This window comes from Phyllosticta capitalensis (assembly GCF_038381095.1).
Source record: "Phyllosticta capitalensis strain CBS 128856 chromosome Unknown BKA78scaffold_4, whole genome shotgun sequence".
NCBI lineage: Eukaryota > Fungi > Ascomycota > Dothideomycetes > Botryosphaeriales > Phyllostictaceae > Phyllosticta > Phyllosticta capitalensis.
This window is the reverse complement of record NW_027117442.1, coordinates 2,735,114-2,762,757: the sequence shown is the minus strand read 5'-3', so window position 1 is coordinate 2,762,757 and position 27,644 is coordinate 2,735,114. Positions and strand designations below refer to the sequence as shown.

The 27,644-nt window shown below is 56.3% G+C and overlaps 10 protein-coding genes across 10 annotated transcripts; 6 read left to right on the top strand and 4 right to left on the bottom strand.

Moving 5' to 3' along the window:
• Nucleotides 1–532: 532 nt before the first annotated feature.
• BKA78DRAFT_295076 (uncharacterized protein) lies at nt 533–2,568 on the top strand (the record flags this gene model as incomplete). Its single annotated transcript, XM_066886432.1, has 4 exons — nt 533–595; nt 714–1,139; nt 1,190–1,719; nt 1,764–2,568. 4 exons carry the CDS (start codon nt 533–535, stop codon nt 2,566–2,568), a joined length of 1,824 nt encoding a protein of 607 aa, XP_066745933.1.
• A 301-nt stretch (nt 2,569–2,869) lies between these two features.
• On the bottom strand, nt 2,870–4,255 carry BKA78DRAFT_352329 (uncharacterized protein; the record flags this gene model as incomplete). Its single annotated transcript, XM_066891336.1, has 1 exon — nt 2,870–4,255. One exon carries the CDS (start codon nt 4,253–4,255, stop codon nt 2,870–2,872), a length of 1,386 nt encoding a protein of 461 aa, XP_066745932.1.
• Nucleotides 4,256–8,397: 4,142 nt separating this feature from the next.
• BKA78DRAFT_343224 (uncharacterized protein) lies at nt 8,398–9,009 on the top strand (the record flags this gene model as incomplete). The annotated part of the gene is made up of 2 exons (XM_066890417.1): nt 8,398–8,480; nt 8,538–9,009. The coding sequence occupies 2 exons, from the start codon at nt 8,398–8,400 to the stop codon at nt 9,007–9,009; spliced, it is 555 nt and encodes a 184-aa protein (XP_066745931.1).
• Nucleotides 9,010–9,798: 789 nt separating this feature from the next.
• On the bottom strand, nt 9,799–12,261 carry BKA78DRAFT_126354 (FAD-linked oxidoreductase-like protein). The gene is made up of 2 exons (XM_066882523.1): nt 11,260–12,261; nt 9,799–11,191 (listed from the first exon to the last, which is right to left on the bottom strand). The coding sequence occupies exons 1-2, from the start codon at nt 11,955–11,957 to the stop codon at nt 10,255–10,257; spliced, it is 1,635 nt and encodes a 544-aa protein (XP_066745930.1). The 5' UTR covers nt 11,958–12,261; the 3' UTR covers nt 9,799–10,254.
• A 1,061-nt stretch (nt 12,262–13,322) lies between these two features.
• BKA78DRAFT_295072 (uncharacterized protein) lies at nt 13,323–15,927 on the top strand (the record flags this gene model as incomplete). The annotated part of the gene is made up of 3 exons (XM_066886431.1): nt 13,323–13,532; nt 13,584–14,512; nt 14,562–15,927. The coding sequence occupies 3 exons, from the start codon at nt 13,323–13,325 to the stop codon at nt 15,925–15,927; spliced, it is 2,505 nt and encodes an 834-aa protein (XP_066745929.1).
• An 85-nt stretch (nt 15,928–16,012) lies between these two features.
• On the top strand, nt 16,013–16,619 carry BKA78DRAFT_126349 (uncharacterized protein). The gene has a single exon (XM_066882522.1). It carries the CDS (start codon nt 16,099–16,101, stop codon nt 16,543–16,545), a length of 447 nt encoding a protein of 148 aa, XP_066745928.1. The 5' UTR covers nt 16,013–16,098; the 3' UTR covers nt 16,546–16,619.
• Nucleotides 16,620–18,395: 1,776 nt separating this feature from the next.
• On the bottom strand, nt 18,396–19,163 carry BKA78DRAFT_249062 (uncharacterized protein; the record flags this gene model as incomplete). The annotated part of the gene is made up of 1 exon (XM_066884439.1): nt 18,396–19,163. A coding segment is annotated over one exon (768 nt), but the record flags the coding sequence as incomplete, so codon positions are not given.
• Nucleotides 19,164–19,275: 112 nt separating this feature from the next.
• BKA78DRAFT_369237 (uncharacterized protein) lies at nt 19,276–20,479 on the top strand (the record flags this gene model as incomplete). The annotated part of the gene is made up of 1 exon (XM_066892655.1): nt 19,276–20,479. Exon 1 carries the CDS (start codon nt 19,388–19,390, stop codon nt 20,477–20,479), a length of 1,092 nt encoding a protein of 363 aa, XP_066745926.1. The 5' UTR covers nt 19,276–19,387.
• A 1,319-nt stretch (nt 20,480–21,798) lies between these two features.
• On the top strand, nt 21,799–24,880 carry BKA78DRAFT_250305 (kinesin family protein; the record flags this gene model as incomplete). Its single annotated transcript, XM_066884554.1, has 4 exons — nt 21,799–21,989; nt 22,066–22,302; nt 22,350–22,584; nt 22,631–24,880. 4 exons carry the CDS (start codon nt 21,799–21,801, stop codon nt 24,878–24,880), a joined length of 2,913 nt encoding a protein of 970 aa, XP_066745925.1.
• Nucleotides 24,881–25,037: 157 nt separating this feature from the next.
• Nucleotides 25,038–25,481, bottom strand: BKA78DRAFT_295068 (uncharacterized protein; the record flags this gene model as incomplete). The annotated part of the gene is made up of 1 exon (XM_066886429.1): nt 25,038–25,481. One exon carries the CDS (start codon nt 25,479–25,481, stop codon nt 25,038–25,040), a length of 444 nt encoding a protein of 147 aa, XP_066745924.1.
• Nucleotides 25,482–27,644: the final 2,163 nt, after the last annotated feature.

Here is a 27,644-nt window from a genome sequence, read left to right as displayed (position 1 = left end):
GTGATGCTTGCGAGAAGCTGCTGCTCAAGCAGGGAAACCCGAACCGACGTCGCGCAGATCGGCAAAAATGTGACAGCGGGCCGGCTTCACTCTTGCACATGTGATGAGCTTAGCTTTCGGTTATCTCTTGGTTCTGCAAGCTTTGGTTATCTTTGTGGAACAAGAGCTCAGTGATGCGGCTCGAAATTCTTCGCATTGACCGAAATCAGGGCGTCGGATGGCATGATGACGTCGCTACGTCATGGCGGGGAGCTCTTGGAGCTATAGCCAGGTCATCTAGCTTGCACCGCCGTGATATCTATCACATCGGACATTGTTAACAAAGCTTGATTGAAGCGCTGCTCGTCCCACAGGTCCCTGTTGCCCTGGAAGCTTCGAACAAACCGAAGGCCTGGGAGCTTCTTCCTTGCTACGAGCTGCTGCAACCCCGCGGTGCTCGCCTAGCTGCCCCTGGACCGGGACCTTTCTGATTTGCACTTCTACCCCTCCATCTCTTCTCTACGTTCATCTTCGACATTACGAATTCACAAAAATGCCTTCGAAATTTAGCGACTTGCCCTTGTCCACTTCTGGACCTGTGGAATGTGCGTTGACGGTAAGTTTGGGCGGCCATCTGATCTGATCTTGCTTTATCAAGTGCTCGAACAAGAACATTTTGTGGCCTTGGAAATCATTTGAACCTGTTGCCGTCTCTTGATGCTGATTTCCCCTAGGGATCCGCCCTTCTCAACGACCCATACTTCAACAAGGGGTCGGCCTTCACACCCGAAGAGCGCGCCGAATTCAAGCTCCACGGGCTCCTCCCACCAAACGTGCAAACGCTGGACGAACAGGTCAAGCGCGCCTACCAGCAGTATTGCAGCCGCAAAGATGACTTGGCAAAGAACACCTTCATGACGAGCATGAAGGAGCAAAATGCCGTCCTCTATTACAGACTCATCCACGACCATCTCAAGGAAATGTTTAGCATCATCTACACGCCGACCGAGGGAGACGCCATTGCCAATTACTCGCGCCTGTTCCGCCGGCCCGAGGGCTGCTTTTTGAATGTCGAGGATCAGGATCGCATTGCCGATGATTTGAATCAGTTTGGCGAGGCTGATGAGATTGATTTGATTGTCGTCAGCGACGGCGAGCAGGTGATTGTCTTGAACTCAAAACAGACGAGATTGGTTACTGACTTGGGCAGATTTTGGGAATTGGTGATCAAGGCGTGGGCGGCATCCTGATATCTGTGGCAAAGCTCGTCATCTATACTCTTTGCGCAGGCATCCATCCCGCTCGCACGCTTCCTGTCGTCCTGGATTGCGGAACGAACAACGAGGAGCTCCTTAACGACGACTTGTATCTTGGTCTGCGGCGGCCCAGAGCGCGCGGAAAGGAATACGACGACTTTGTCGACAAGTTCATCCGCGCTGCGCGGCAAAAGTACCCCAAGGCGTACATCCACTTCGAAGATTTTGGGTTGCACAATGCCCGCCGCATCCTCGACAAGTACACGCCGCAGTTTGCTTGTTTCAACGATGACGTCCAAGGGACTGGTTGCGTCACGCTTGCGGCCATCATGGCTGCGCTGAAAGTTGCAGATGTCAAGTATGAGGACTTGAGAATCGTCCTCTTCGGCTCTGGCACTGCTGGAACGGGAATAGCGGATCAAATCAAAGACGCCATAGCCATCAATACGTCAAGGTCCAAGGAGGAGGCTGGAAGGCAGATTTGGTAAGTGTTCAGATCAAGTGTCTTGCTGAAACTGACCTCTTCAGGTGCATCGACAAGCCGGGCCTCCTCCTCAAGTCCAAGCAGAAAGAGCTCACTCCAGCCCAAGTCAGCTACGCGCGCGACGATAGCGAATGGCAAGGGAAACCGCACCACGACCTCCTCTCGGTGGTCAAAGAAGTCAAGCCGCACGTCCTCATCGGCACGTCGACGCGGCCGGGCGCCTTCACCAAAGAAGTCGTCCAAGAAATGGCCGCGCACGTCTCGCGTCCCATCATCTTCCCCCTGAGCAATCCAACCAAGCTGCACGAAGCCAAGCCCTCGGACCTCTTCGAATGGACCGACGGCACATGCCTCGTCGCCACAGGCAGCCCCTTTGCTCCCGTCGAGCACAAGGGCAGGCAGTACGACGTCTCCGAGTGCAACAACTCGACCACGTTTCCGGGCATCGGGCTGGGCGCCATCCTCAGCCGCGCGCGCCTCGTCACGCCCGAACTGCTCGTCGCCGCCACCAATGCTCTGGCGCAGCAGGCCCCGGCGCTCGATCCAAAGGCAAAGGGCTCGCCGCAGGAGGTCGCGCTGCTCCCCGACGTCACCGATGTCCGCGACATCAGCGTCCACATCGCAAAGGCCGTCATCCGCAAGGCCGAGGCCGAGGGTCTCGCTGCTCAGGAAGGCATTCCACAGGATGATGGTGACCTGGAGGAGTGGATCAGGGAGCAGATGTGGGATCCCGTGTACCGGCCGCTCAAGCGCGTGGGGCTGGAGCAGGCGAGCAGTTTTGCCAGGGGCGAGGCGGGCAGTGCGAGTACGAAGAGGCCAGCGGACTACACGGAAAGTCAGAAAGCCTAGCTGCGTTGGTAGGTAGTCGAACAGTTCTTGAATGGCCATCTGAATTTTTGGGGAGCTAGCTAGTTGATGGCGTTGTGGAGCTTTGTAAGTCTTTGCTCGGGGCTTCTACTTGCTGGTGGACGTTTCTTTCTCTCCTTTGATATACACGGATACTTCTCAACAATCATCGCCTTACTGTTTCCATACTCAGATCCCGTCGTCCGTTCCAGTCCAGTTCAGCAAACTCCACTGCGCGTGGAGGGTCGCAATCGTTTTGGTCTTGACACACTCTTAGTCCAAACAAGCAACGACTTTCCGGTCTCTAGGCGATCGGGTAGTGCATATCCCAATCGGCGGGCCTCCGCTGCTCTCTCCACTCCATCAGCTCTTCGTCGGCCTTCGGGTACTCCTCACGGAACTTCTGGCAGTTGGCCGCCACCCGCGCATCCCACTGCTTGTCCTCCTCCTTCTTCGCCTCCTGGGCAGCATGCATGCGCGCGAAACGGTTGATGAACTTGTCCTTGGGCTCGAGCTTCCACTTGTGGCCGTAGGGGTAGAGGGGCACTGGACCTGGGGGGATACCGGTCGGCACGGGCCGCATGACCATGTCCTGCTTGTGCTGGCGCTTGACAACTCCCCGTCTGCGCTTCGACTTGGACTTGGTCTTAGGAGCAAGAGTACGAGACGGCGGGAGCAGCTCGGTCGACGGCGGAGGTTCAAGGAGTGCTTCGAGTCTCTCAGCGGCTGCGCGCTCGTGCGCGAGGATCATGGAGCCTCCTTGAGCTCCTGCAGCGGACATGGTCGTAGGCATCAGCGTGGGCGGCGCACGCACACGCGGAGTCTTCGGGAGCACGCGCGTTGGCACATTGGGAGCAGCGAGTGGGCGCGGCGCGGGGGTCATGGAGCCTCCTTGTGGAGGCGCGGCGGACTTGGTTGCAGCGGGCGTGTGGTCGTGCGCGAGGGGCACGAGGACTCCCTGTGGTGCTGCTGTGGAGTTGTTCGGCAGCAAAGGTGTAGGCGGTGCGTGTGCATCGGGAGTCATCGAGAGCATGGGCGGCAGCATGCTGGGCGGACTCTTGACGACAGCGTCGGGCTCAAAGCCAGGAGGATATGGACCAAGTCCCTCAGACAGCCCGGGAGTCATCGTACCCACGGCCAGTGGACTTAGCGGCGGCGGCATGGCAGGCGGCATGGCAGATGTGCCCAAGTCGAATCTGACGCGACGACGGGGAGGCTCCATAGGCATCAACATGTCCTGGAGCGCGGGCGACATACGCGGTGGAGAAATCGGCGGCGGCAGACCACGATAACTCCCTGTCTGCGGGCGAGTAGATGCCATTTCCCTTTCCCTCTGACGGCGCTGAAGTGCTTCATATCGTGCCTCAATCCTCATGTCATTGCTCGGCCTCGCCACGCCCACGAGCTTGCTGGGCCGCATCGGCAGCTTGGCGATTTTCTGTGGTCGGGGAGGTATCGGTGGCACCTTGAGCTTGACGATCTTGCTTGGTCTGACGGGTCTGAGAGGCAGACTGGCGGCGGGAAGCGGAAGCTTGACTATCAGAGACTTCTTAGGTCCTTCAGCCGGCGGCGATTGTGCAACAGGGGGTGCAGCAGGGGTTGCAGGCGGGAGAGACGTAGGCGCATCATCTTTGGGCTCCGTCTTGACGACTCCTCGTCTGCCGCGGTTCTTACGCACCGGTGGCTTCATTGTGGCGATAAGGGCAGGTTTAAGAGCTTGGAAAGGACCGTAATCGAGTGGTATCAGGAGAGCTGCGACGGATTCCGTGGAGAGGAGGAGAGGAGCTCTGCAATTCGTCTTCTGAGCCCTTCTGAAAGGCTGAAAAGCTGTGGGTCAGATGCGATTCTCTGCTACAGGCTCGAGTGTTACATCGTACGTACCTTGACGCGCTTTGATAGACGACAGAGGCTCAGAGACCCGTCGTACTTGTCGTCTCTTGCTCTCAAAGCACAGTAGCAGGGTCAATGGCGAAGACGGGCTTGAGAGCGCTCCTGAGCAGCAGGGAATGGTGTAGTGGTGCAGCTGTTAGGTTGAGCGGCTGAGCTTGTGAAGCCTGCGAGCTCTGAGATTCTTGCAAGCCACAACCCCTTGCCCGGATGCAAAAGCTGCGTAGATTGAGGGATGCAGAGAGGTTCGCAGCCGATGAGTCAATGCTGTGAGTGTGTGTTCGGGAGTAGAGAGGTAGTGGGGTGGGAGGTTCCCACAGCCTATTACAACGGCCTGGCTTCCTGTGGCCGTGGCCTCGGCCTCGCTGCCCACCACAACACTTCGCTGCAACCATCGAGGCATGGCGATATCACTTCAATTTCGACGCGGATTCGATTTGAAGGGGTATTAATTCGACGCATACGCATTTAAAAGTTTGTAGCACAAGGGGGTGGTGTTGTAGAGGCGCACTTCGAAAAAAGGAGACAGGACCAACCCCCGGCCTCACTTGCAACCATCCGATCTCAGAGCACAGCAAATTATTTGCCTACCACCTGTATCAAGGCACATTTCCAAACAGCTACCAAAAGGGCTTGCATGCAAACTGGGTCCTAACGCAGCAATGGCTGAAAACTCGCAAAGCGTTGCGTAGTAGGCGATGAAAGAAACTCAACTTGAGCTCAGCTTCAAGTCGTCGCACACACTCAGAGGTAAGCGCTTGAATGCTCCTCGTAAATATATATCAGGGGAGAAATTTCTCTCTATGTTTGAAGCATCAAGCGCTTGAAAACTCCACGTCTCTACATGTCCTGACTTGGTGACAAAGATTCTTGGATTGGCAATTTCTTTCGTCACCCACCGTGGTTGCATGCTCATTGGGAGTGATCATGATGACCGTGGCACAGTAGGTGATGAAAGAAATTCAAATGAGGCTCAGCTTCAAGCTTCAAGTCACCGCACACTTAGACGCAAGCGCTTGGAGGCTCCTTGTGACTAACGATAAGGAGAAGAATTCTTTCTATGTCTGATACATCAAGCGCGTAAAGACTCCACGTCTCTACATGCTCTAACTTGGCAATAGAACTTCTCGGAATTAGCCATTTCTTTCATCACCCACTGTGGTGGGGTCACTTCTCATCGTCACGCATGTGGCATCAAAACCCGCATGTCTTCTTCTAAGCATTTCCCTCTTGCAACTTAAGTACGTTTCTCCAAAAGTCAAAGGTCCTCTTGAAGCGAAGCTGTCCAATGTCCGTTGCTCAATTGTATTTCCAGGCGTCATAAAACCTGCTCACATAAAATGGAACCAACGCCTGGGCTCCTTCAGAACGAAAAAGAAGCAGAAATCCTGCAAAGGTTACAGCACTAAGGACATACGAGCAGACAAACAAAAATCTCCAATTGATTGCGTACTGAACAAAGGAGCAGCGACAGCCACTAAAAATGCAGCCCTCCTGAACGTACTCTGAGAGGCACTCAGTATCTTCATTTTTCGATGACGTTCCTTGCGCGAAATTGTCCAATCACGGTTCAATTCTTGGAATCACGACGGAAATTTGGAAAACCGATGGGTGCAGACACTTCCCCCTCGTTCAGCTTCCGCTCAAAATATCGCGCTCTCTTTTCCACCACGCACTCACTACTGGGATGTCAGCCAAAAGACAAGAACTGCAATTTGTCAACGAAATCACAAATCGAAAATCCCAACCAAATCTTCAAAGACGCCCAATGTCCCCCATGGCATACTTGGAGCCGAACTCGCCCGAGCTGTCTGCCCCCGCATCGGTGGGTTGACGAAGAGAAGTTGCGCACCTCACGACATGCTCTCCTTACCTCTCGATCCAAGCCTAAAAGTTGCCTCGTCGCTTGGACAGGCGGGCTCTCAATATGATTGCTACGTTCGAACTTGCGCTGCGTACATCAGCAAATCAGAAGGCCGACCACGAGCGAAAATGCAGAGGCTGACAAGTTCTTCCTCCGTCTCTTTCTCTGCTTCGCAAACCCCTGGATCCCGGCAATAGCAAGAAAGATGGCAGCGCCGTCCGGTGCTCGACAGGTGCCTGGAAAGATTGCCAAACCAGATGTAGGTGGCTCCCAATCACGCGTGTAGTATTCAGTCAAGGTACCTAGTTCCAATGATTCGCGGTCTTGTTCGTACGCGCTCCATCCCCAGGTTGCTTTTTGCTTTTCTTCCCAATTCCTTGCCACTTCTCCGGTGGAACAAAAAAAGGAAGGTCAAAAGTCATTCGTTGCTACTTACGCCTTACGGTCGACACATCACAGACGTTTAAAGAACCTCGATTCGCTGCTCTACCGTTTCCGGACTAGGCAATGGAAAGCGTTGGCCATTGGTTTCCTTACGGTCAACACTTCGCAGACGTTCGAAGATATTAGACGCGCTCCTACTCTTTCCAGCCGATGCATGTAGCTGAATCAAGCCGGTTCGGTCAGTGTGCATGACAATCGCCCGCGCTGGTGAAGCGACCAGGACCTACTCCTCGCCAAATCTGCGTCTTTGTTCGTCACAGGCAGGTAGGCCACGGCTCGGGTTTGTACTCTCAGTGTCTCCTACACGTCACACTTGTGCAGAGCGAGCGCTCTTGCGGCCTGCAGTCCTCACTTGATAATCCGGGTGGCGTGGGGGAGTGAAGTGCGCACACTGTGTGGCTGCTCTACGCGTTTGCATACCAAATGAAATGGCGCAGGAAATGGGTACATGGCGACCTTAATGAACAGCCATGCAGATTGGCGTTGGGAGCACGCCGTGAAGCGTTCGCCGGTCTCTTCTGTCAGAAGTCTTGATGTGTCGTTGGCACTGCATGCAAAGTATCTTTGTGAGCGCGCATATGCTTAGGTGGGTTTGGTCTTGAGCTGCTGGCGGCGAGCAACTGGGCCGACTGGTAGACTGAGGCAGTGCGATCGATGTGACCAGATAGCGACGGGGAGATGGGCAGTCGGGCTGTCTGGAGCGCTGAAGGCGAGAGTAAACGCCACAGACTGGAGTCGGCTAGGAGCAGCGCTCTACCTGCGCGCGCCTTTGGGCATCGCCTGCAAGCGTCCGGTCGCGATTGTTTCTTTTCGCGCCGGCAGCAGCGCCCGTCCTGGCACCACTGAGTCCGTCTTCTTCCCCGCGTGTGTGGTTCCTCTCCAGGGCTACTTCGCGGCTATCGTCGTGTCTGTTTGCCCGCCGTAGCGCCCATCGAACACCGAGCGCATGTATCCCTCATCCTCAAGCGCCCGCGCAAGGCAAGCCGCTCGATGAAAAGGTGGGTAGGTAGGTTCGCATCAGCCCTCGGTAGTGCTACGAGGGCGACACAGTGACGGCGTGCGCATGGGCAAGCCCAGAGGCGCTCAACCGTCTCGGCTCAAAAAGTGATCAATCAAAGAAATGAGGCCGTGGCCTCGGTTCAGTGATTAAACTAAACAGAACAGATACTACACTTGATCTAAGCCAAATGGCAAAGAGTGGTGAAGAGGAAAGGAAAGGAGCCGAGTGGGCGGAAAGGTGGGAGGGTTTAAATAGTGCTGGGCTGGAGGTGGTCTGTGCGCTGCGTCGGCTGCTGGCAGCACCCAGGGCGAGGAGGGCAAGCGCTGGGTGCTTCTGGCAGGCGGCGGGTAGAGGCAGGCGGGTAGAATCAGGCAGTTAGTACAAAGGCATGGCCGGAAGAGTGGTTGAGAGTGAGCTTGGCCTCCAAAGAGAATTGACGCCGAGTATGGAGCCAAACAGCCGTCCAACCAATGGTAGAAACACAACACCAAGAAGTTGCCAGAGGACTCAGGATCTCAGATTGACAGGGACGCATCATGACCACGAAAGAGAAAATGGGAAGAAACGGCGAAGATGACCCCATATGAAAACTCTTGAGCCCGCTGCTATCGAGAAAATACCAACCTACCAAGGAGCCATGGTGTTGTTGATTTGGAGGACACTGATTCTGGCTGCAGCCTCTCGATCCTCTTGCACCACCGCGACAGCTCCGCACATCTCGTAAGTCGCGCCTTTTCCTCTCCAGCTTCCAGCCCGCTCACTAATCTCGCACTGCAGATGGATAGGTAAGCATCCGCCATCATCATCACGCTCACCTCGGACGGAAAACCCACCAACGCTTCTCATCCGCACTCGTACCGCAGTCCAATCACAACACACCTCTCGCGAGCAACCCCAATCCCCCATCATGAGCATCAAACAGTCCTCAATCTCCGCCACGCCCATTCGCTCCGCTGCACCCAATGCAGTAGAAGCGCAGCAGCATTCATCAGCAACCAAAGACGACGAGAGGAAACGAGGAAGAAAATTCTGCCGCTCATCAAATAAAATGGAATACCTACCTAGGCAGATTCTAGGTGCACCCGCCCGCCGCACATCAAACACGGGCTCTATCACGGCCACATCCAAACGGGCAGACGCGCTTCACGACTCATGGACCGCGGCAGCGCGCACGCAGGCACTGTTCTTTTGCGCAGAGGGAACGGGAGAAGGAGGGGGATCGAAGATCAACTTCTCGCTTGCTGTCTGATGCGTGTCCACCTCTGTCCCTTCTCGACGGGAGGTGCGAGGTGTCTCGGAAAAACAGAAAGACCAGCATCCCTGCCAGCAGCCGACTGGGAGCACCCAGCGCCCCCTGGCCGCTCCCCTCGCTGTTCGGTTCACTCTTTAGCTGCAGTGCGGCCCCTGCCACGGGCGAGCGGTTTATCTGATTCGGGAGGAGAGTGACGGGCGACGGCGGCCGGCTGGAACGGGCGGACGTCTTCGGCCCGTGTTTCTGGCCAGCGGTATCCGTATACACGCACCAGTGAAAGCACTGCACTGACGAGAGTTCGTAGTGTGCACAAAAACACTCTGACGCCATGGAAGCAAAGGCCGCCCAGCAAATTTGGCACGATGCCAAGAGCCATGCTCGCCTGTTTCCCTGGCGGACATCTCGGTGTTGTAGGCAGTAGGCCGAAATGCTGCGTGCGGCTTTCTCTCTCCGTCTCTCTTTCTGTCTCTCTCTCTCGGGTACAAGCGGCCAGCGCGCCAGCCCAGCCAAATCAAACGCCCATATGAAGCCGATGAAGGGCGAGGGCGAGTGAGAGGGCTAGAGAAACGGCCGCCGGTGAAGGATGTGCTGCATCTGTACTCAAAGAGAAGACGAAAGCCGAAATAAACAGTAGTGCTCTCTTCGATCACACAGCTCGCTCGGGCGTGGGTCTGCACCTGTGTACCGAGGCGAGCTGGATGGCTTGGTGGTTGGTCCTGCTTGCTTCCGTACGGGAGTTCGTATCTGCAGCGTAGCGTACCTACCTAGCGTCGGATCCGGGTGCGAGGTGGAGCATCAATCACCAGCAGCAGTAGCAGCACGCTGTTTGCCTTGCAATCATGAGCATGCCTCTGGCGGAGGCTGTGCGTGCAAAGGCCTGTCGCTCGAGTTTGATTTTGGGAGCATTTTGTCCGGACGTTGCTCTTTATTCTTATGGTACTACTGCCAGGGAAGTCCGAGGTGCTCCTCGCATACATGTGTATCTGAGTCGCTGCCGGACCCGAGCGGACCCGACCTAGGTATGCTCAGGTCTGCTGCCGTCGGCCCGTGCGAGCACTTGGTTGCCAATTGTTGGTAGGTCTCCAGTCCAGCATGGTATGCGGAATATTTGATTGTCAAATTCTGAATGGGTAATGAAGCAGTTCCCGTATGGAAATGGTACCACGAGGAAGCCAAAGGAATAGACGAAGAGATGCGGAACTCTCCCCATGCCTTCGCCCTGGCCGTCCTGTCTCCATCCCTCTAAATCTTCCCACTCCGTCTCCCCAAGGTCCTCACCCTCAGCCTCAACCTCCGCACCATCTCCTGCCCCATGGCCTTGCGTGTGCCCTCCGTCCGGCCAACCGCGTCCCTATTCTCCTGCGCGCGCCTGAGCAAAAACTGCAAGCACTCACCGGGCGTACCCCACACAATGTTCTTGAAGGCGCGCGGGACGTCGACCTGCATCTGGCCCTGCGGCGCGACATCGACTGGGAAGCTCGGCGGCGGCGAGCTGTTGAAGCGGCGCGCAGCGGCCGCCGTGGCGATGATCTCACAACCCACCTCGTCCGCCATGCCCTGCAGCTGGGCAAAGGCGAGGGGCGTCGGGGAGAAGGACGGGGGCGTTGTGACCAGCAGACGGTTCCGTAGAGCCTGCGCGCGCCGCACCGATGTGATGTTGTGCGTTGCGAGCACGAGGGCGAGCTGCGGCCACGCCTCGCCCGCCGAGCCTTGCGGGCCCATCTGCAACCACTCGCCGCATTTGCGCCCCAGCAGTTCGGCTGCCAGCCCGTCGTACGCGGCGTCCGTCTGCTCTTTGGTGGCCCAGATGGCGCCCGGTGGCTCCGAGGCCATGTACGCGCCGCGGACGAGCTTGACGCCAATGGCGAAGTCTTGGTCGCGGGCGAGGCGCAGGTGCTGCGCTAGCTTGGCGGGCGTGCTGCGCAGGTACGCTTGGTACGTATTGTACATGACGGGCTGGGCGGGTTCGGAGTAGGGGGCCCGGTTGTACTTGGCCATCAGGGCGAGCGTCCATTTGTCGATGCCCGGGTTGGTGATTTCTTCTTCGGCGCCGGGGAGCAGTGACACGCGACGGCGCGAGGCCAGGCTGCACACGGCGTCGAGGGCGTCGGCCATGGCGGGCGTGGGCGGCTGGTTGTGCTTGAGCAGGTGGAGGGCGTGTCGTCCTAGGCCTGACCATCTGTCGTGCGTGAGTTGTAGCTCAGAAAAGGCTTCCGTGATCCACATGTCGTGACTTGGAGAACTCACTTGAGCGCTGCAAACTCTCCCTCGCGCACCATCTCGACCGTCTGCAGCATGCCATTCCGCCACGTCTCGATTGCCTTGGCCGTCTCTTCGGGAGTCTCATGCTCGCTACTCTCAATCTCGTCGAGCAGCACCTCGAGCGCGAATTCTAGCGACAGGCCGTCATATCCAACACTTCTGACTTTGGCCGCCGTCTTCTCGACCTCGGCCTTGTTTTCGCCGGCGCAAAACTGCGAATAAAAAGTCTTTTTCAGCAGATAGCCCAGCGCGCGGTTCTTGTCTGGGTCGAGGACCGGATGGGGTGGGTAGGCAAGCAGATGAAGGGCAGAGAAACAGAGATGGTAGAGAATGGGATTGGAAAGCGCAAGAGTGATGAGGTAGGTTTTTACTATTTGAGAAAAAGGAAGGAAGGCGAGCACGTGCTGAGGCAAGTCGGGTGTTTGAGGAGGCTCAGAGGCCGGTGGTGGTGGCGTGTTAAGTAGAGGTTCATGTTCAGACGATGGCGATGTCGCGATGGCGGGCTTGGATTCGCTAGGCTTGACATATGCTCTCCGCTGAACAGGAGGTACCAGCGTAGGAGGAAAACTTATAGGTGATCCCGTGTAGACCCTGAGTCGGATGCGGCGCACAGCGCTGGCATGGAGCAGCCGTTGCCGGTGCGCTGGAGAGAGACGGTAGGCCTGAACAGTGCGAGACACCATTGATGGTAACAATTGAATCTATGAATATCTGTTTGGAGTCTGGCTCGTTGTAACTCAGTACTGCTGGCTTTGCAATGTGGAACGAGGTTCTTAAACTCTAGCTGTCGTAGGGTAAAGATAACCTATCTCGAGCTACCCCTCACGCGGCTAAAGCATAGGGCGTGACGACATTGATTTTTTGGTTGGCGGCCGCTGGCCTGACATTCTCCAAGCGATGGCTGGTCGAACTCTGATAGGCCTCACGAACCGTGGAATGGACGCGAGACGGCGACTGATGGCTCGGTGGGAGCAAACCAAGGGTCTGGAAATCGTTGCTCCTTTCGGAATCGTCGGTCGAGGGAGGCACCAAGGCAGTAATTGGGCGCCTGGCTTCTTCGACGAGGCATTCTGGAAGGGTTGATCGACGGCGGACACGAGCATCACTGGAGCCAGCCGTGTATACAAACCATCCAGGTGTTGTTGAGAGTTGGTGTTGAGAAAGGCGGGCAGTACGACGGACGGATTGGGGGTCGCGTCCGAATCTCCGCTCGATCTCCGAGAGCAAGCAGTAAAGCCGTTTCAGAGCAGCTGGCGGGCGAGACCTCTTTGTCCACTTTTTGTGTTTATGTTTTAAAGGTCCACCTCGAGTTGACGGCATGTTCCTCTCGCGTAGCGCTGCCAAAGGTGGCTCGGTGGTGTCTGGAAAGCAGCAGAATCGATGGGGCAATTCGGGACAGTCAATCTGATACGTAAAGGCACGGCGAACAACGGGCAGAGTAACTGGGTTAGGAAGTGAGGTGACGTAGGGAGGCCATTTCGTCGCAAAACGTGCTCTGGAGGGGGTCCGCGGCCCATGCGCAAAAAAAGTTATCTGATCCGTGTCGATCAAATCTCAGGGAGCCTGATGGCAAGGTGCGGATGCGGTGAGGCGAGGCGAGGTGGACATTGGATTGGGGGCGAAGGGAGAGGGAGGGAGAGGAGTGTGTGAAGGCTGCGGGTGACGAGGCTGCACTGCTGTGTGAGGCTGCTGCGGTGACTCTTTACATGTGGCCATGGCTTGAGTGCTACATTCTGCAGGGCTTGTAGACTGGTGAAGAGTGTTGGCTCGGGCAATAGAGTCATGGCGTCGCGAGTTACGAATGCAGCTTGAGCTATGGCAATCCCGTGGTCCTCGTCTGGCAATCCACCAGGGCGCCGGACGCTGTTGCTGGGAAATTCTTCAATCCACCTTCTGCCGCGTTGCTGCTGCTGCTGCTGCTGCTCGACTGTTGCGTTGCATGAGCCTCACTCCGCCAAAACCCTCGACTCTTCCCTCGACCCCGCGACCCGCGACCAACGCGAGCGACAGCGACATCGGCCGCCAGCTCAAGACAAAACCCTCGCGCCATGGCTCACACCTCTCCCACCAACGGCTCTCACTTTGCCCAATTTCACCATAACAACAACAGCCCGCCGACCCCGCGCCATGGCGTCAAGCGCTCCCAGTCGGCTGCAGGCTTCGAGAGCTCGCCCGGCAGCCAGCACGATGATGACGACCAGTCAAGCGTCAAGAAGCAGGCCCAGAAGCGCGCCTGCAACGAGTGCCGCCAGCAAAAGGTGACTCCTCCGCCCCAATCCCTCGATTGTCTCTTCTGACCCCGTCTCCAGCTGAAATGCGACGTCGTCCAAGACCCCTTCACGCCCTGCTCGCGATGCAGGAAGCAAAACCTCACATGCCAGGTCTCGGCCAATTTCAAGCGCGTCGGAAAACGAAGCCGCCACGCAGAAATGGAGCGCGAGGCCATAGATCTCAAGGCTAGAGTCAAGGAGCTCGAGGAGAGGGAAACGCAGCTGCGCCAGCAGCTCGCGTCGTTGGGTGTGAGTCTGACTCCGTCGTCCGGTTTTTCCGCCGCACCACCACCGGCCATGCCCGCTCACGACAACAACCAGCCATCCATGTTCCAAAACTTCCTCGGCCAGCAGCAACAATACCCAGGAGGATCTCACGACGAGGCAGTCTCGTCGCTCGTCAGCCTCAAGCACGGCTTTGGCGGAGCCTATGAGTCGACTGGGCGAAACCACGCGTACAACTTGGGGCCCGTGTACGTCACCGCCGAACAGGCCGAGGACCTCTTCGCCGAGTACTTTGCCAACTACCACCCGTTCCTCCCTCTGCTCGACTCGACCCAGAGCGTCGAAACGTACATGAGCCAGTCCAAGCTCTTGTTCTGGACCATACTCGTCGTCGCTGCACGGCACTATCCCAAAGACCGCAACTTCCAAGACGACCAGAGGCTGATCCACAAGTTGACCCCCGCATACCGTGCACTCGTATGGACCAACATTTCCGAGGTCCCGCAAAACTACCATGTTGTCAAGGCACTGTGCCTGTTGTGCACATGGCCGCTCCCCGCGAGCAACACAACCGTTGACGAGACTTTTATGCTTTCAGGTGTCATGATGCAGGTGGCAATGCACCACGGCCTGCATCAGCCCTCGCATGCTCAAGATTTCTCGCGGACTCATGTCCAATTGAGGGACGAGGAGATTAAAGATCGTCTATCCACGTGGGCCGTGTGCAACACCGTCGCTCACTGGTAAGTCGTTGAACCCTTTAGCGTATGTCGATGCCAACACGTGGAACAGTGTCTCGGTAGCCAGCGGCCAACCGTCGACTACCCTCTTTGACTCGGCATTGTCTTTCGAACACGACCACATGGACAGGCTGCCCGAAAGCCTCGTCAACCATGTCATGCTCGAGCGCTCCGCCGCGAGAATCACCAAGGCGCTGTACAGCGACTCGGGGAGCCGATCTTTCTACGACGACAAGTCCATCCTCATCAGCTACGAGACGACCAATCTGAATGATCTCGAAGCTCGTTTGAGGCATGTCAATTTTACTGGTAGGTATCCAGAGTATTTTGCGAACCCTGCCAGACAAAATACCAATCTATTCATTTCCCCAAGTCTTCTCTACGTCATGCCGCGCAGCATCACTTCCATGTCCAAAGCTAGATATTCAACTGACAATTTAGAATTCGATTTGCTCCACCTCAGGGCTGTGCGGCTCAACCTGCAGCTCTATGCCTTTTTCAACAAGCAAGAGCACGGCTGGCACCAGGATTTGCTCAATCTTCTCCTGGCTACCAACGTCTTCCTAGAGTCCATCTTCAGCCTCGACGAAGCCGGCTCCCTTCCCTACACGACCAACTACGTCACGCAAATGATGGTTGCGTCTGGCTTCACGCTGCACCGCCTTCTCAATTCCAACTTTGCCAACACGATCCCTCAGCCTCAGCTCTCCGCCTCCCGATCCAACTTTACGCGGCTCATCAACTGCATCCGCAACACCTCCGTCCGTGGCAACGACCTACCGCAGCGACTTGCCGAAGTCCTGGCTCAATTGTGGAAGGCAAGCGGCTCAGGAAATCCCAAGCATGCCGACGTCGAAGCTTTCCGCTCAGCACACGGCGGCAACAACGGCGCAGGCGACATTCAACTCAAGGTACGGTGTCGTATGAGCATGTCTGTCGTCTTCGACTCGCTATGGCACTGGCGCGAAAAGTTCCGGGGCAAGGTCAGCAACCTCGACGCAGCTGTCGCCAACCCCACCGACCCCGATACCTCATCGTCCACAACGCCCGCTCCTCCAGGCCGCGGCTCCAACGCATCCGTCTCGGGCAGCGAGCAGCATGCACCGCAGGCATCCGCAAACCCACACCTCCCAACGCCCCTCAGTGCATCCTCCTTGCTCAGCTCCGTCACCTCGTCTGCACCAACCTCGTCCATCGTCGTGCCCAGCTCCGTCCCCACGTCACTGGACCCGAACCTGCCAACCCTGTCTCTGCCAACCATGAACAACAGCCTGAGCATGGGCAGCGCGGACCTGTCGAGCAACAACGCCCCCGCTGGCCCGGGCCCGTTTGCGGACTACACGACCGACTTTTTCGACCCCATGAGCAGCATCCTGAACGACCCCATCTTCTTTTCGGATTCGGGATACAGGTTCTAGTGGGGCCTATAACTACGGGGAGCGTGTAATGGGACGAAATTAATTAGACTGGGCTGTAGCTGCGGGCAGTTGGATGGCTTGGGATGGGTTGTGTGACGGGCGGGTCTTGTCGGGCGAAAAAAAGGATGGCATGTACGGTTGGGACGGTCGGTTCAGGATGTTTGGAGCTTTATGATACCACGATACCTGTTTTCTTACCTTCTTCTTGTTTCTACATTACCTTTTTTTGCATTTCTTTTTGCCACGACTGTCTGTACATCCATGGCGAGAGTTTCTTGTTTTACCATATGCCACGGCCTTGCTTTTCTTTCTCTCTCTTCTCTTGACAGCGCCGTCTGTCAACAGGCACCCCCTCTTCTCTACTCCACCCTACTTCTTTTTGGTTTTCCAGACGCTGCTCGGCTCGACTTTTTAAAGCGGCAGCATTATTCGCTTGCTCTCTTCATACACATTTTTCTGGCGTTGATGTGTTTGTGTTTCCCTCCTCTCCTCGGATGGCCTGCTGCTGCTGCTGCTGCTGCTGCTGCTGACGGATCGGATCGGCTCGGATACCTGATTGTGCTTTGCTTAAAATCTCTTTTGCATCTCTCCATCCCCCCTCTTCTTGCTTTTCGGTAGGGGCAGGCAGAGGCAGCCGCGGGCATGAGGCCTTGCTTCCAGGGACTGATGCGACTGTGACGGATGTTCTGGCTCACGACCGCCTGCTACAGTACAGTACAGTCGTCTTGCTGTCATCTACGGCGTCAGAGAAGGAGAATGAGAGAAATCATTTTGATTGCTTCACTTGCCCTTGTTTGCCGCTGATGATGATGTGCGGTTCTGATGTCTGTGAACGTGTCGATGGATCGCAGTGATGGATGGCGTGCTGCTGCTGTTGCTGTTGCTTCCCATGAGGCAGGCTGTGTAGTTGTTTTGCTCTGCTCTGCTCTGGTCTTGCGATGTTGATGCTGCTGCTGCTGGACATTTCGCCATCATTTGGTTTCAGCAACCGCATAGGCAAGGCAAGCAAGGAGCGGGAAGCGCAGCCGCAGAAACATGAAGAAGAAGCACAAAATACAAATCCATCGCAGTCACGTCCTTCCATCCATCCATCCACGGCAAACAAGGTAGAGCAGGAGTAGATAAAAATATCTTTGTCATTCAGTCATATCCGTGTCTCTCGCTGCTGCAAAACGTTCCTCCCATGTAAAGACGTGCCGAAAAATATATATATATATATATATATATATGTACCCTAGCCCATGTCTGTCTGTCTGCCCAGCTGTCTGCCCTCGCGGGATCCAATCTTTGAAGGAAAAGTAAAACGAAAAAGAATGAGGCGTGCGTGTCGCCAGGACACGCGGTGGAGCGAGCGAGCGAGCGAGGGGAAGTAAAGGAATGAGGATGACTGTATCCGCCAAACTGAACGAGAGGGATGGTTTGCGTGTGTGGTAGAAGGATGGGATGACGATGTTGTGAGGAAAGACAACGCGAGCAATGAAGGAAGGATGGGGTATCAACGCCGTTCTATGCCATGCCATGCAAACCCATGCCATGCATGCAGCCAGCCCTGCCCAAAAAACGTGACGAATCGGACGCGAGAAAACGGGGAAAAGGACGCGCGCCGTACGTGCTATGCGAGCAACCGACAAAAAGCTCAAAAGGCCAAACAAACGCCCGCTTCATCAAGGTCGTTCGGTTCAATCCAAACGTGCGGGTGCCGTCGTCGTCTACGCAAAGACGGCCGCGACAGCCACGACGACGACGACGAGAGCGGCGACGCTTGAAGGGAGAGTTGTCGTCGCCGCCGCGCCCGTGTAGCTGGTCAGCTTGCCCTTTTGCCGGACGGCGTCGACGCACGCCTGGTCGCAGGAGCCGGTCGAGTCGGGCGGCGGCGCGGCGGGGTTCATGTAGCTCATGCCGGGGCCGTCGAGAGAAGAAGAGGAAGCGGATGCCGACGTTTGTGCGCCGATGAAGCCAATGTTTGCGGGTTGGGGCTCCGGCTGGGGCCGGCGGCCGACGATGCGTGATTTGAGCACGCGGCTGGGCGACGTAGGGTCGATGGGCGAGAAGACGGGTGTCGACGTGTTGACGGCGGGTGCTGCTGCGCCAGCTCCGGCTGTGACCGTCCGCGTGACGGTGATGAGGTCTGTTGCGGCGGGGACGGGGGTGCCGGTCATGGTGACGGTGACTGTGGCAGGGCCGTTGTTGGAGCCTCCTGCGCCGTCGTTGTTTCCGGCAGAAGTGGACGGGGTGCTCTTTGTGGGGGTTGACGACGAGTCGGCGGCGCTGCTTGGAGTTGTGGCGGCGGGGGCAGCAGCCGAAGAGCTTGAAGTGGAGACAACCATGCCCTTCCAGACGTCGGTGGTGAGGGCGCTGCGGTCCTTGTACCAGCCAGGAGCCGTGGTCTGCGGGTCTTGCTGCTCGAGCTTGTACTGCTGCTTGTCGCTGTTGGCCTGGAAGGTCTTGACCTTGGCCGCGTTCTGGTTGACGCTGACGTCCGAGCATGTCGTGTACCACTCATCCTTGCCGTCTGGGAGAGAAGGGTCCATGTTGGGAGCGGTGGGCCACTGCCAAACCCAGTAGAGAGCGTAGGGCTTGCTGCTGCTAATGTCCTCGGGAATCTTGACGTCCGTCTCGCAGTACTGCTCGTTGTTGGTGCCGGGCTGGCCGGGAATTGGGTCAGGGTACTCCTTTTGGCGCGTAGTCGAGATCGGACTGCTGTTGATCTGGTAGCAGCGGTTGTCGTCAAAGTTTTGCGAGACTAGGAGCTTGCCGCGCTTGTCGCCACCAGAGCCGTCAGTCGTCCACTTCAAGACGTCCATGATCTTTTCGTCGTCCTTGGGCTCCAGAGTGCCGTAGACGAAGACGGTGCCGCCCTTTTTCGGCTTGCCGATTTGGTTGTTTGGAAGCGTGACGTGGCCGTTCTCAGCGTACTTCATGGCGACGTAGCCGCCGGGGGCGACGTTCAGACGCGGCCACTTCTGCGACTGGCTTTGCTTGCGTTGCGACTCGCGGCAGAGCAGGTCGCTTCCATTGATACGGGTTCGTCCAGATTCCGCCGTGGGCAAGAGGTACTGCGCCTTGTCGCCACTGAAGCCGGGGTCGGTGCGCGCAATGTAGTTTCGAGGGTATCCATAGTTGCCGACGTAGCTGCCGTTGGCACTAATGACGGCAAGCTGCTCGATCCAGGTGTGAGCGCACGCCTGCGCGGCGAGGAGAGAGGCGGCGACGAGCCTAAGTGAAGAAGGACGCATTTTGTGGGTTTTAAAGAGGATGGAGAGAGGCGAGGAGGGTCGAGGGTCGGTTTGAAGTTGTTGTTTGGTAGAAGGAGTCCAGCTCGTTCCGATTCTAGGGTTGTGTGAAGACTGTTCTTGATATACAGTGAATCCGAAGGAAGTGAAAAGTGAAACAGTAAAAGTGAAAATCCAGTTCACATTCAATATATGCGTCGAGGGCCAGCACGACAAGAAGCAGAACAATGCCAACAAAGAGAAAACAGACAAAGAGTATTAGGTGGTCAATGACATTGTTTGGCACTGACGAAACAAGTGCCGAGGGAGACAAGCGGCGAGAGACAAAGGGCGGTTGCGCCTCATGGGGCGGGTCTATGAGGCTTAAGAATGGACAAAGGCCGCCCGTCGAATCAAGTCTGTCGGAAAGACGGCCTTGGGGGCCAATGAGAGGCGCGCATGCAGTGCGACTGTCGACTGAGAGTGCTTCTTTGACCACGAGACAGTCCGACGACCGCTGCCAGGGACATTGTCCCGAGAGGGGAGCGGTTGGCTCAAGACTATGCATCTCTCTGCTCATGTCGGAAATGGTGTGCATGGACCCTAGCACTTACAGAAACATTGAAACGACGCTCGGAATCGGCCAATGTTGGCAGTCGAAGACCAGGAATAGGCGGCCCGGTGGATGTGACCACGGCCACTCTTGGTCATTTTCAGATCGGCTCACGGCCGGACTCGACAAAAATGAGGCTCTCCGAGCGAAGCGAATGATGCCAGCATCGTCATCCTGGACGACTCAACTGATGCCAGCGGTACCAGTGGCTGTCAGTGTTTGTCAAAAAAGTCTTTGCAGGAAGGAGCGCGGTTGTCAAGGCACAGCAGGCTGCAGGGAGAGAGTGGATTGTGTCAGAAGTGTAAGAGAGAGTGACGACGGGCAGAATTCGCAGAGACAAGCGGTGGACGTCGTCGATGCAGGTGGTGTTGATGGAGCGAGGTTGGCTGTGGCACCAGCGCCTAGCCGCCGCCATGGTTTCAAGCGGGTAATTTTCGCCTGCCATGATTGGCTCCGGATGCACCAGTCGCTCGTGGCAGCCACGCCGCTCCTCTTGACCTCTCGTCGACGACGACTCAACCTCCAGGCTTCCCAGACTTTATTCAAACAAACAGAGCTCCACCATGAAAGCCGTTCAAAGTGGTCTTGTGCAGCTGTGGAGCTTTATTCCCGGAGGATCAGGACGTGCCGATTGCTAACTGGATACATGGCCATCAACGACATGCACAATGAGACAGTCTCGAACATCAACATCTTCATCATCATCCGAGCGCAACCTTCAAAATAGCAACATGCATTGTTTTGGTTCGCGTCGGCGCGGTGCCGTTGCCGCCAAGGCGTCCACTCTTTGTCCTACGTCTTCCAAGCGGGTCGCGAGAGTAGCAACAATGGCATATAGGCGCCGACCTTGGCCATGCAGTTTTCGAGATACACGAGACGGCTCGGATGCCTCTTCTTGGAATCGGGATGCGCGCATGACAGGCACGGGAGACAGTCAAGCTTTTCCCGCAGGACAGGCACCCTGGTGATTCTCAGCGCTTAAACAGATTAAGCCCCACCGCATCTCCCTAAGCGCTTTGGTGTTTCCCGCGCTGCGTGTCATGACGTTCGGAAGCTGCCAGATGGGTGGTATAAATTTCTGAGGCAACATCCGTCTGAGATTCACACAACGACATTGCGGCTGCCCTCGCTGATGGCGCTTATGCGAATGTTTCTGTGTCTGGAAACATGTCAGCGTCTGCCATGGGCATCTTTCACTCCAGCGACCACGATCAATGTTCACGCAAGGCTTCCATTGATGTGATAGCTTGATGGGCCTCTCCATCCCATCTCATGTGCCAAATTCGAGTTGTTGATCTCCTCAATGACTGTCCAGCTGTGGTGCTCTTTTGGAATGGATGCCGGTGTGCTACTGATGCGGCAGCAGTCTACTAGAAGATAACTCCCTGTATGTCTCTCTTTTTCTCAGTCCTTTCTCGTTCATCCGTTGTGCTTCTGCGTCTTTGGTGAAAAGTGATGCTGAGGCACAGCCTAGAAACGGAGACTTGGCTGTAGGGTCTACGTCATTGCTTCTCGGTCTCCCTTCTCGAAACGTCTTCTCGAGGCCAAGTATGTCCCTTGCTTGAGGAACTCGTGATACAAATCACGCGGAGAGCGGTGATGACGATTCTCTCCAGCAACGTGTCTCAGGGTCCAAGCGCGCTAACGCAGGTCCCCCACATTTTGGCGCTTGGCCCAATGTGGACTAGACCGCGCCTGTGTTCCCCGGAGAATTGTTCGGTCAGTCTTGATTGTGACGATGCGGCAGGCGGCCTCGGGAGCATCAAACAATGGCAAAAGGGGCTTCGATAGAGACAGGACTCGACGCGGCATAGCGAGTCAAAAAGACACTAAGACTCGAGAGTTGAGCAAAAGGTTGTTGCAACTCGCAAGAAGCGCCGGGTTGGACCGACGTGGTGGGTGCCCTGGCAACGGAGCAGCAAGGACAGGGGTCCGGGACCGCGCGCCCGCCGTCGTCGTTCTCTTCAACAGCGACGACCGACTCTTGAAGCTGCACACGACGACAGCTGCCTCTTTTTGTCACCCCATCTCCCACCCACCGACAAAATGGCAGACGGCGCATCATCCATATCCGTATGCGTCCGCGTCCGCCCATTCACCATCAGAGAGGCTGCTCAGCTTGTCAAAACCGACGATGGGCCTCTGTTCTTGGGCGACGGTAGTCTCGCAGCTGCTCCCCCAAAGCTCCATTCCAAAGGCCTGCGATCCGTCATCAGGGTCGTCGATGATAGATGTCTGTATGTGCTCCATGTACACCATCTTCAGTGTGCTTGTCGTCGAGCATTCGAAGCTGACTGCAATGTTTACCTTCAGAGTTTTCGATCCACCTGAAGACAATCCCGTCCACCGCTTCTCCCGCTCCGTCGTACCTCAAGGCAAAAAGGTCAAAGATGTCACCTTTGCATTCGACAAAGTCTTCGACCAAAATACCACCCAAGGCGACGTGTACGAAGCAACCACGAAACCGCTGCTCGACAATGTGCTGGACGGATACAATGCGACAGTCTTTGCCTATGGCGCGACTGGATGCGGAAAGACCCACACAATCACGTATGCTACCTACAATTCGAATGGTTGGAGAAGTCTAACAAGGACAGTGGCACACCGCAACAGCCAGGAATCATCTTCTTGACAATGCAGGAGCTTTTTGAGAGGGTATCGGACTTGCAGGAAACAAAAAAGGCCGAGATCTCCCTATCGTACCTGGAGATTTACAACGAAACGATTCGCGATCTGCTTGTGCCAGGTGGCAGCAAGGCAGGACTGACACTGCGAGAGGATGCCAATCAAACCGTGTCAGTTGGAGGACTCTCCAGCCACCACCCCAATAATGTGAGTCGTTGTCCACATACGGGAGCTCGCGTACTGACTGGATCAGGTCAACGAAGTCATGGAAATGATCATCAAGGGAAATCAATGGCGAACAATGTCTCCCACTGAAGCAAACGCAACTTCTTCACGTTCGCATGCCGTCCTTCAAGTTAATGTCTCGACAAAAGACCGAAATGCCGGGGCCAACGAACCTCACACCATGGCCACTCTGAGCATCATCGATTTGGCTGGTAGCGAGCGTGCTAGTGCCACGAAGAACCGCGGCGAGCGTCTTGTCGAAGGTGCCAACATCAACAAATCACTTCTCGCGCTCGGTAGCTGCATTAATGCCTTGTGCGACGTACGCAAACACAGCCACGTACCTTACCGAAACTCCAAACTTACTCGGCTCTTGAAATTCTCCCTTGGCGGCAATTGCAAGACTGTCATGATTGTTTGTGTCAGTCCTTCGAGCGCTCATTTTGATGAGAGTCAAAATACACTGCGCTATGCAAACCGGGCCAAGAACATCCAGACAAAGGTCACCAAGAACGTTTTCAATGTCAACCGCCACGTCAAGGACTATCTCAAGAAGATTGATGAGCAGAGACAATTGATTGAGGAAATGCAGCAAAAGATGAAGGACCTTGAGGGCAGCGCATTTGTGAAATTCAAGAAAGCAGGCGAGAAGAGGGAGGGCATTGCAAAGGACGGCATTGCCAGGATTCGCACAGCATACGAGAATTGTGCTGCCGAGAAGCAAGAGCACTGTAATACGATGAGGAAGTTGCGACAAGTTGAGCGCCGCATTTCGATGATCTCGGCCTGGATCGCTGGATTTGACACGGTCTGTGAGCAGCGAGAGGACGAGGAGCCTCCCAGGAGCCTTTTAGCCATGCGCAAGACGGCGCTTGGTATCCAAGCAGAGTTGGAGGCAACCAGACAACACTACCACCAAAAACTGGCCAGAAGCTCGTGGGACCGCGCGCTGGACATGGCTCTGCAGACTGGCATTCGACAGCTTAGGGAGACTGACAGTGCCAACTGTGGCAGCGATGTTGCCAGCTTGATGAGGGAGGCAGAACTCCTGAGGTCATGCGCTGAGAGGGAAACTTACATGGCTGTGCTGGAGCAAGAAAGAGGAGGCGATGCGGCTGTTGTTCAGGTTCTGCTGCAGGCGCATTTCGAGACTGTTGCCATTCTTGGTCAAATCATGACCATGAGTGAAGAAGATGCCGTCAAGGCAGCCAAAGACATGCTGGGCAAGATTATCAGCTCTTGCTCCGACGCAACTTCTCAGGTCATCAAACCAGACGGTGGTCTTCCAGTCATAGAAGCTTTTCCGCCAACCAGCAAGGGCACGCCCAAGAGAAGGAATCCAACCAAGTTGATGGGTCCGTCCCCCATGAAGATTCCGGCTCCTGTTTTCGGAGAAGCCCAGTCACCAGCAAAGCCCATGTCCTCTCCTCGTCGTAAAAAATTCGGTGCGCCGAGGAAGGGCATCAAAGTCACGCCGAAAAAGTCTCCTGTCAAGGCTGTCAAGCGAGGCGTACGCTGGCGGGACGACGTCGAGGAAGGTGCTCTTGCAGACTTCCAGGCGACGCCACAGGCACTTGACTACACGCCGTCCAACAGCTCATCGCGCTCCGGCACTCCTCCGCTTTCGAGCATTCCAATCCGCACAAGCCTTGATTCGTCTCCCATCCCAGCTCCTCCGGATCTCAACACGCTCGACATCAAACCAAGCCGCAACAGCCGCTTCCAAACTGGATTTCTGTCCAAGGCTCGATCCGGATCGCCTCAATCTCTTCTACCTGCATTCTCATCCGACTCGGAAACATCGCCTCTCCGCGACACCGAAGGAAACCGGACCCTCGGCCGCTCTCACCTGCACCACGTCGCCGTACCAACCTCGTCCGCAGAAAACACCCCCAACGAGTCGGACAAGGGCTCAGCGCAGAGCTCCGAAGACGAAAAGTCGTGGCTCGACTCGGTCTCCAACGATCAAAGCGCCGCTCGCAGCATCCGAACAGCCATGACGTCGATGCGTCGAAGCTCCAACGGCGGCCTTCCTGGTGGTCCCACCCACCACAAAACCGCCTCGACGGGCAACATCCGAACGCGAAACGTCAAGTCGCCACCACAGACTCGCCGCAGCAGTATCAGCAAAAGTGGCGCACCGGGACCGGCGCCCAGGCGCGTGACGTTGAGCGAGGATCGCGGCAGACCGGGCTTGGATGCGCGGGCCATGCGTATCGGTGGAGCACGAGCGGGGACTGGCGGAAGCGTGAGAGCAGAGAAGGGCGTGTGGAGGTAGAACTCGGTGAGCAAAAGAAAGGAGAATGGTCTCGTCACCTCTCGCCGGGCGGCGAAGCTTTGACCTCACATTTGCATTCTTTGATCTTCTCTGCCTACCCTTCTTCTTTTCTCCTTCTGCACTCAACCATTTGCCTTTCGCTTCGCTTCCCTTCTACTCATCCCTTGATCTTACTCTTCTCAGCTTCCATCCGCTGCCTCATGTAGGGAGAAGCGCCGCTGTCCGTATGCTGTTTAGCACGCATAGCCTTTTTCACCACATTTCTTGCGCTGGGTTTTGTTTTCTCTTTCCACATATGCCAGGCGTTCATCCCGGGAACGGATGCAATCATGGCAAGACACACAGAATATGCTCTTCGAGGAGTCACACGGAAAGTTGGCCGACTTTGTTTGGGTCGGCGTGCTGATTTGGGGGCCCGGACTGGACCGGACTGGGCTGGGTGGGCAAGGCCGGCGTATTCGGGAGTCTTTGGAGTGGATGCTGGTTTTTTTGTCGTTGTTTTTGAGTTGCTGTTTCGACTCTTTTGCTGGTTGGTGTTGAAAGTGCAACCAAGTCGACTCGTCCTCGTTGGACTCGAGAGGATGCGACGGAGTGGATACATGTCGAGTCGGACGCCACATGTCCGTTATCATCATCATTGTTGTTGTTTTTATGTTTTACTTCTTTGCATACTTACAATGGAAGTACGCTTCTTCAAACCTTGGGCGGGCTGTTGATTTTAGTCTAATGCTCCGTTTATTTCTCACTTTCCATCTCGCTTGTGGCTTCATTGCCGTTTCCGCTGCCGTTTGGCTCGCTGCATCCATCCTTCAATCGATTTCACAGGTAGGGGTGCCACACGATTCACAAAGACAACACCACAACACCAAAGACGAGGAGCCCACTGGCCTGGCGAAGAGTTTATGCGCAGGTACATTCCATATCACTTACCTCCATCCTCTGCCCACCCAAACTCCTCCGCAAACACCTATCAGATAGCCCGGCGCCCGCAGCACCGCCCGCACGTACCGACGGCAAAAGCCCACCTCAACGCACCGCCGGGCACTCGTCTGACCATGACCACTTGCACAAAAAAGGCCATGTCGTCTGGTCTCTCTCAACGAAACAAACCCCAGCCAGCCGATCCAGCCGGCCCGCCGCCGCCGTGGCCGCGGATGTGCACACACTTGATGCAGCACAGCCTCACTTGGAGGTTTCGCACCACCACCACCACCAGCACCGTCCGCGCGCGCGCGCGCGGCTCAAACGCAACAGGAATCGCACATTTGAGAAACCAACCCCGGCACGCTTGTCATTAAGGCCTTCGTTCCCGCCTTGGCGTATGTACAGCGTTGCGGCATTGCGACATTGCGATGTTGTGGCGCAGGGGGTCAGGGGGGCGGGAGTGAGGCATGGGGATACAGGGGCAAGGCAGCACCTGGTGAAGCGGGACAGGGAGGCGCGTGGGTGACGCGAGGAAAGGAGACGTGACGAGACGCGACGCGACGGAGGGCGACGTGATGGATGGGATGGTCGGGAAGGGAAGGGGGTGGGTACATATGTAGGTGGGGTGGAGCACGACTGGGCCGAAACTGCCTACATGTACATAGGCACCTACCCACGCGCGCCCCAGAACACGCTACCTCCCAGGTACCTCACTACTGCCCCCTTACTCTCCAAGCGGAAGCGCGTTGGAGAGCGAGCCATTGGTCGAAGTCCTCTGCTTCGCCAACATGCATTCATCACATCTCCACCAATCTTGGCGACCAAATCCTGAGTTCCTGACTGGACTGACCTGGCAGCCAGCTAGACAACCAGCCAGCCAGTCAGACAGTAAGAAACGAATCAACCAACCCCCCTTCATACCTGCACCTCGCCTTACCGGCCTGGGTTATCAGCTGCGGTGAGTGGGAGGAAAAGGAAGGAAGGAACAAAGATAAGGTGTTTAGCACGGCCAGGCTACCGCGTTTCGCTTCGCTTTGCGGCGCTCGGCACTTGATGTACAAGTACCATGTTCGCGCGACCCCGATCCTGACGTCGTCGGTTTGCTGTTGCTCGTACGAATGCAGGCCGCGGGGGATATAAGCAGTGACGTGAGGGGAGGGGAGATTATTGCCAAGCTGAGTTGCGCTGAACTGAGATGAGCCGACGTTCTGTACCCAGGCAGGTTCGCCGGGAAGCGGACGAAGAATGACTACTGCTATGGTTCTTGCCATGTTGGGTTCCGCGTCGTAGCTGGTGCATTTACTTGCTTGCGTGCTTGCTAGATGGTCGACAAACGTGAGATGACGTCTTGCATCCTCACAGCCTGATTGTCTAATTCATGCCGGAAAAAGGTCTATCGGTAAGCAATCAGGGAGACGGGAGTGTGGCCAGGGCACGTCAGGGGTGGGTAGCGCGGCTTACCTCCAGGCCGTTGCAAGGGGAGGAAGCGTCTACTGAAATTGGCAGGCAGTGACGGCAGTCAGTCAGAGTCAGCGGGGCTGATCGAGCTTCTCCGGCATCAAAGATAACCTGTTTTCTGTCCACCAAACGCGTCGATTGACCAAGGTAAGCGGTCGACGGGCTTGATTGGATCGTCTGACGCGTGCGGATGAGCAACTGCTGTCTACCTCCTGAATCTTCCTTTCTGAGCCCCCCCCCCCCCCCCCCCCCCCCCCCCCCCAAGACCGCCACCATGTGTCGTTCCATCTTTGCAATCATGCACGCAAGCACGCAAATTCTGCGGACGACAAGTGAGGCGTTTGCTACCTACGGCAAGGCACGGCGCGTTTCCCACCATGCA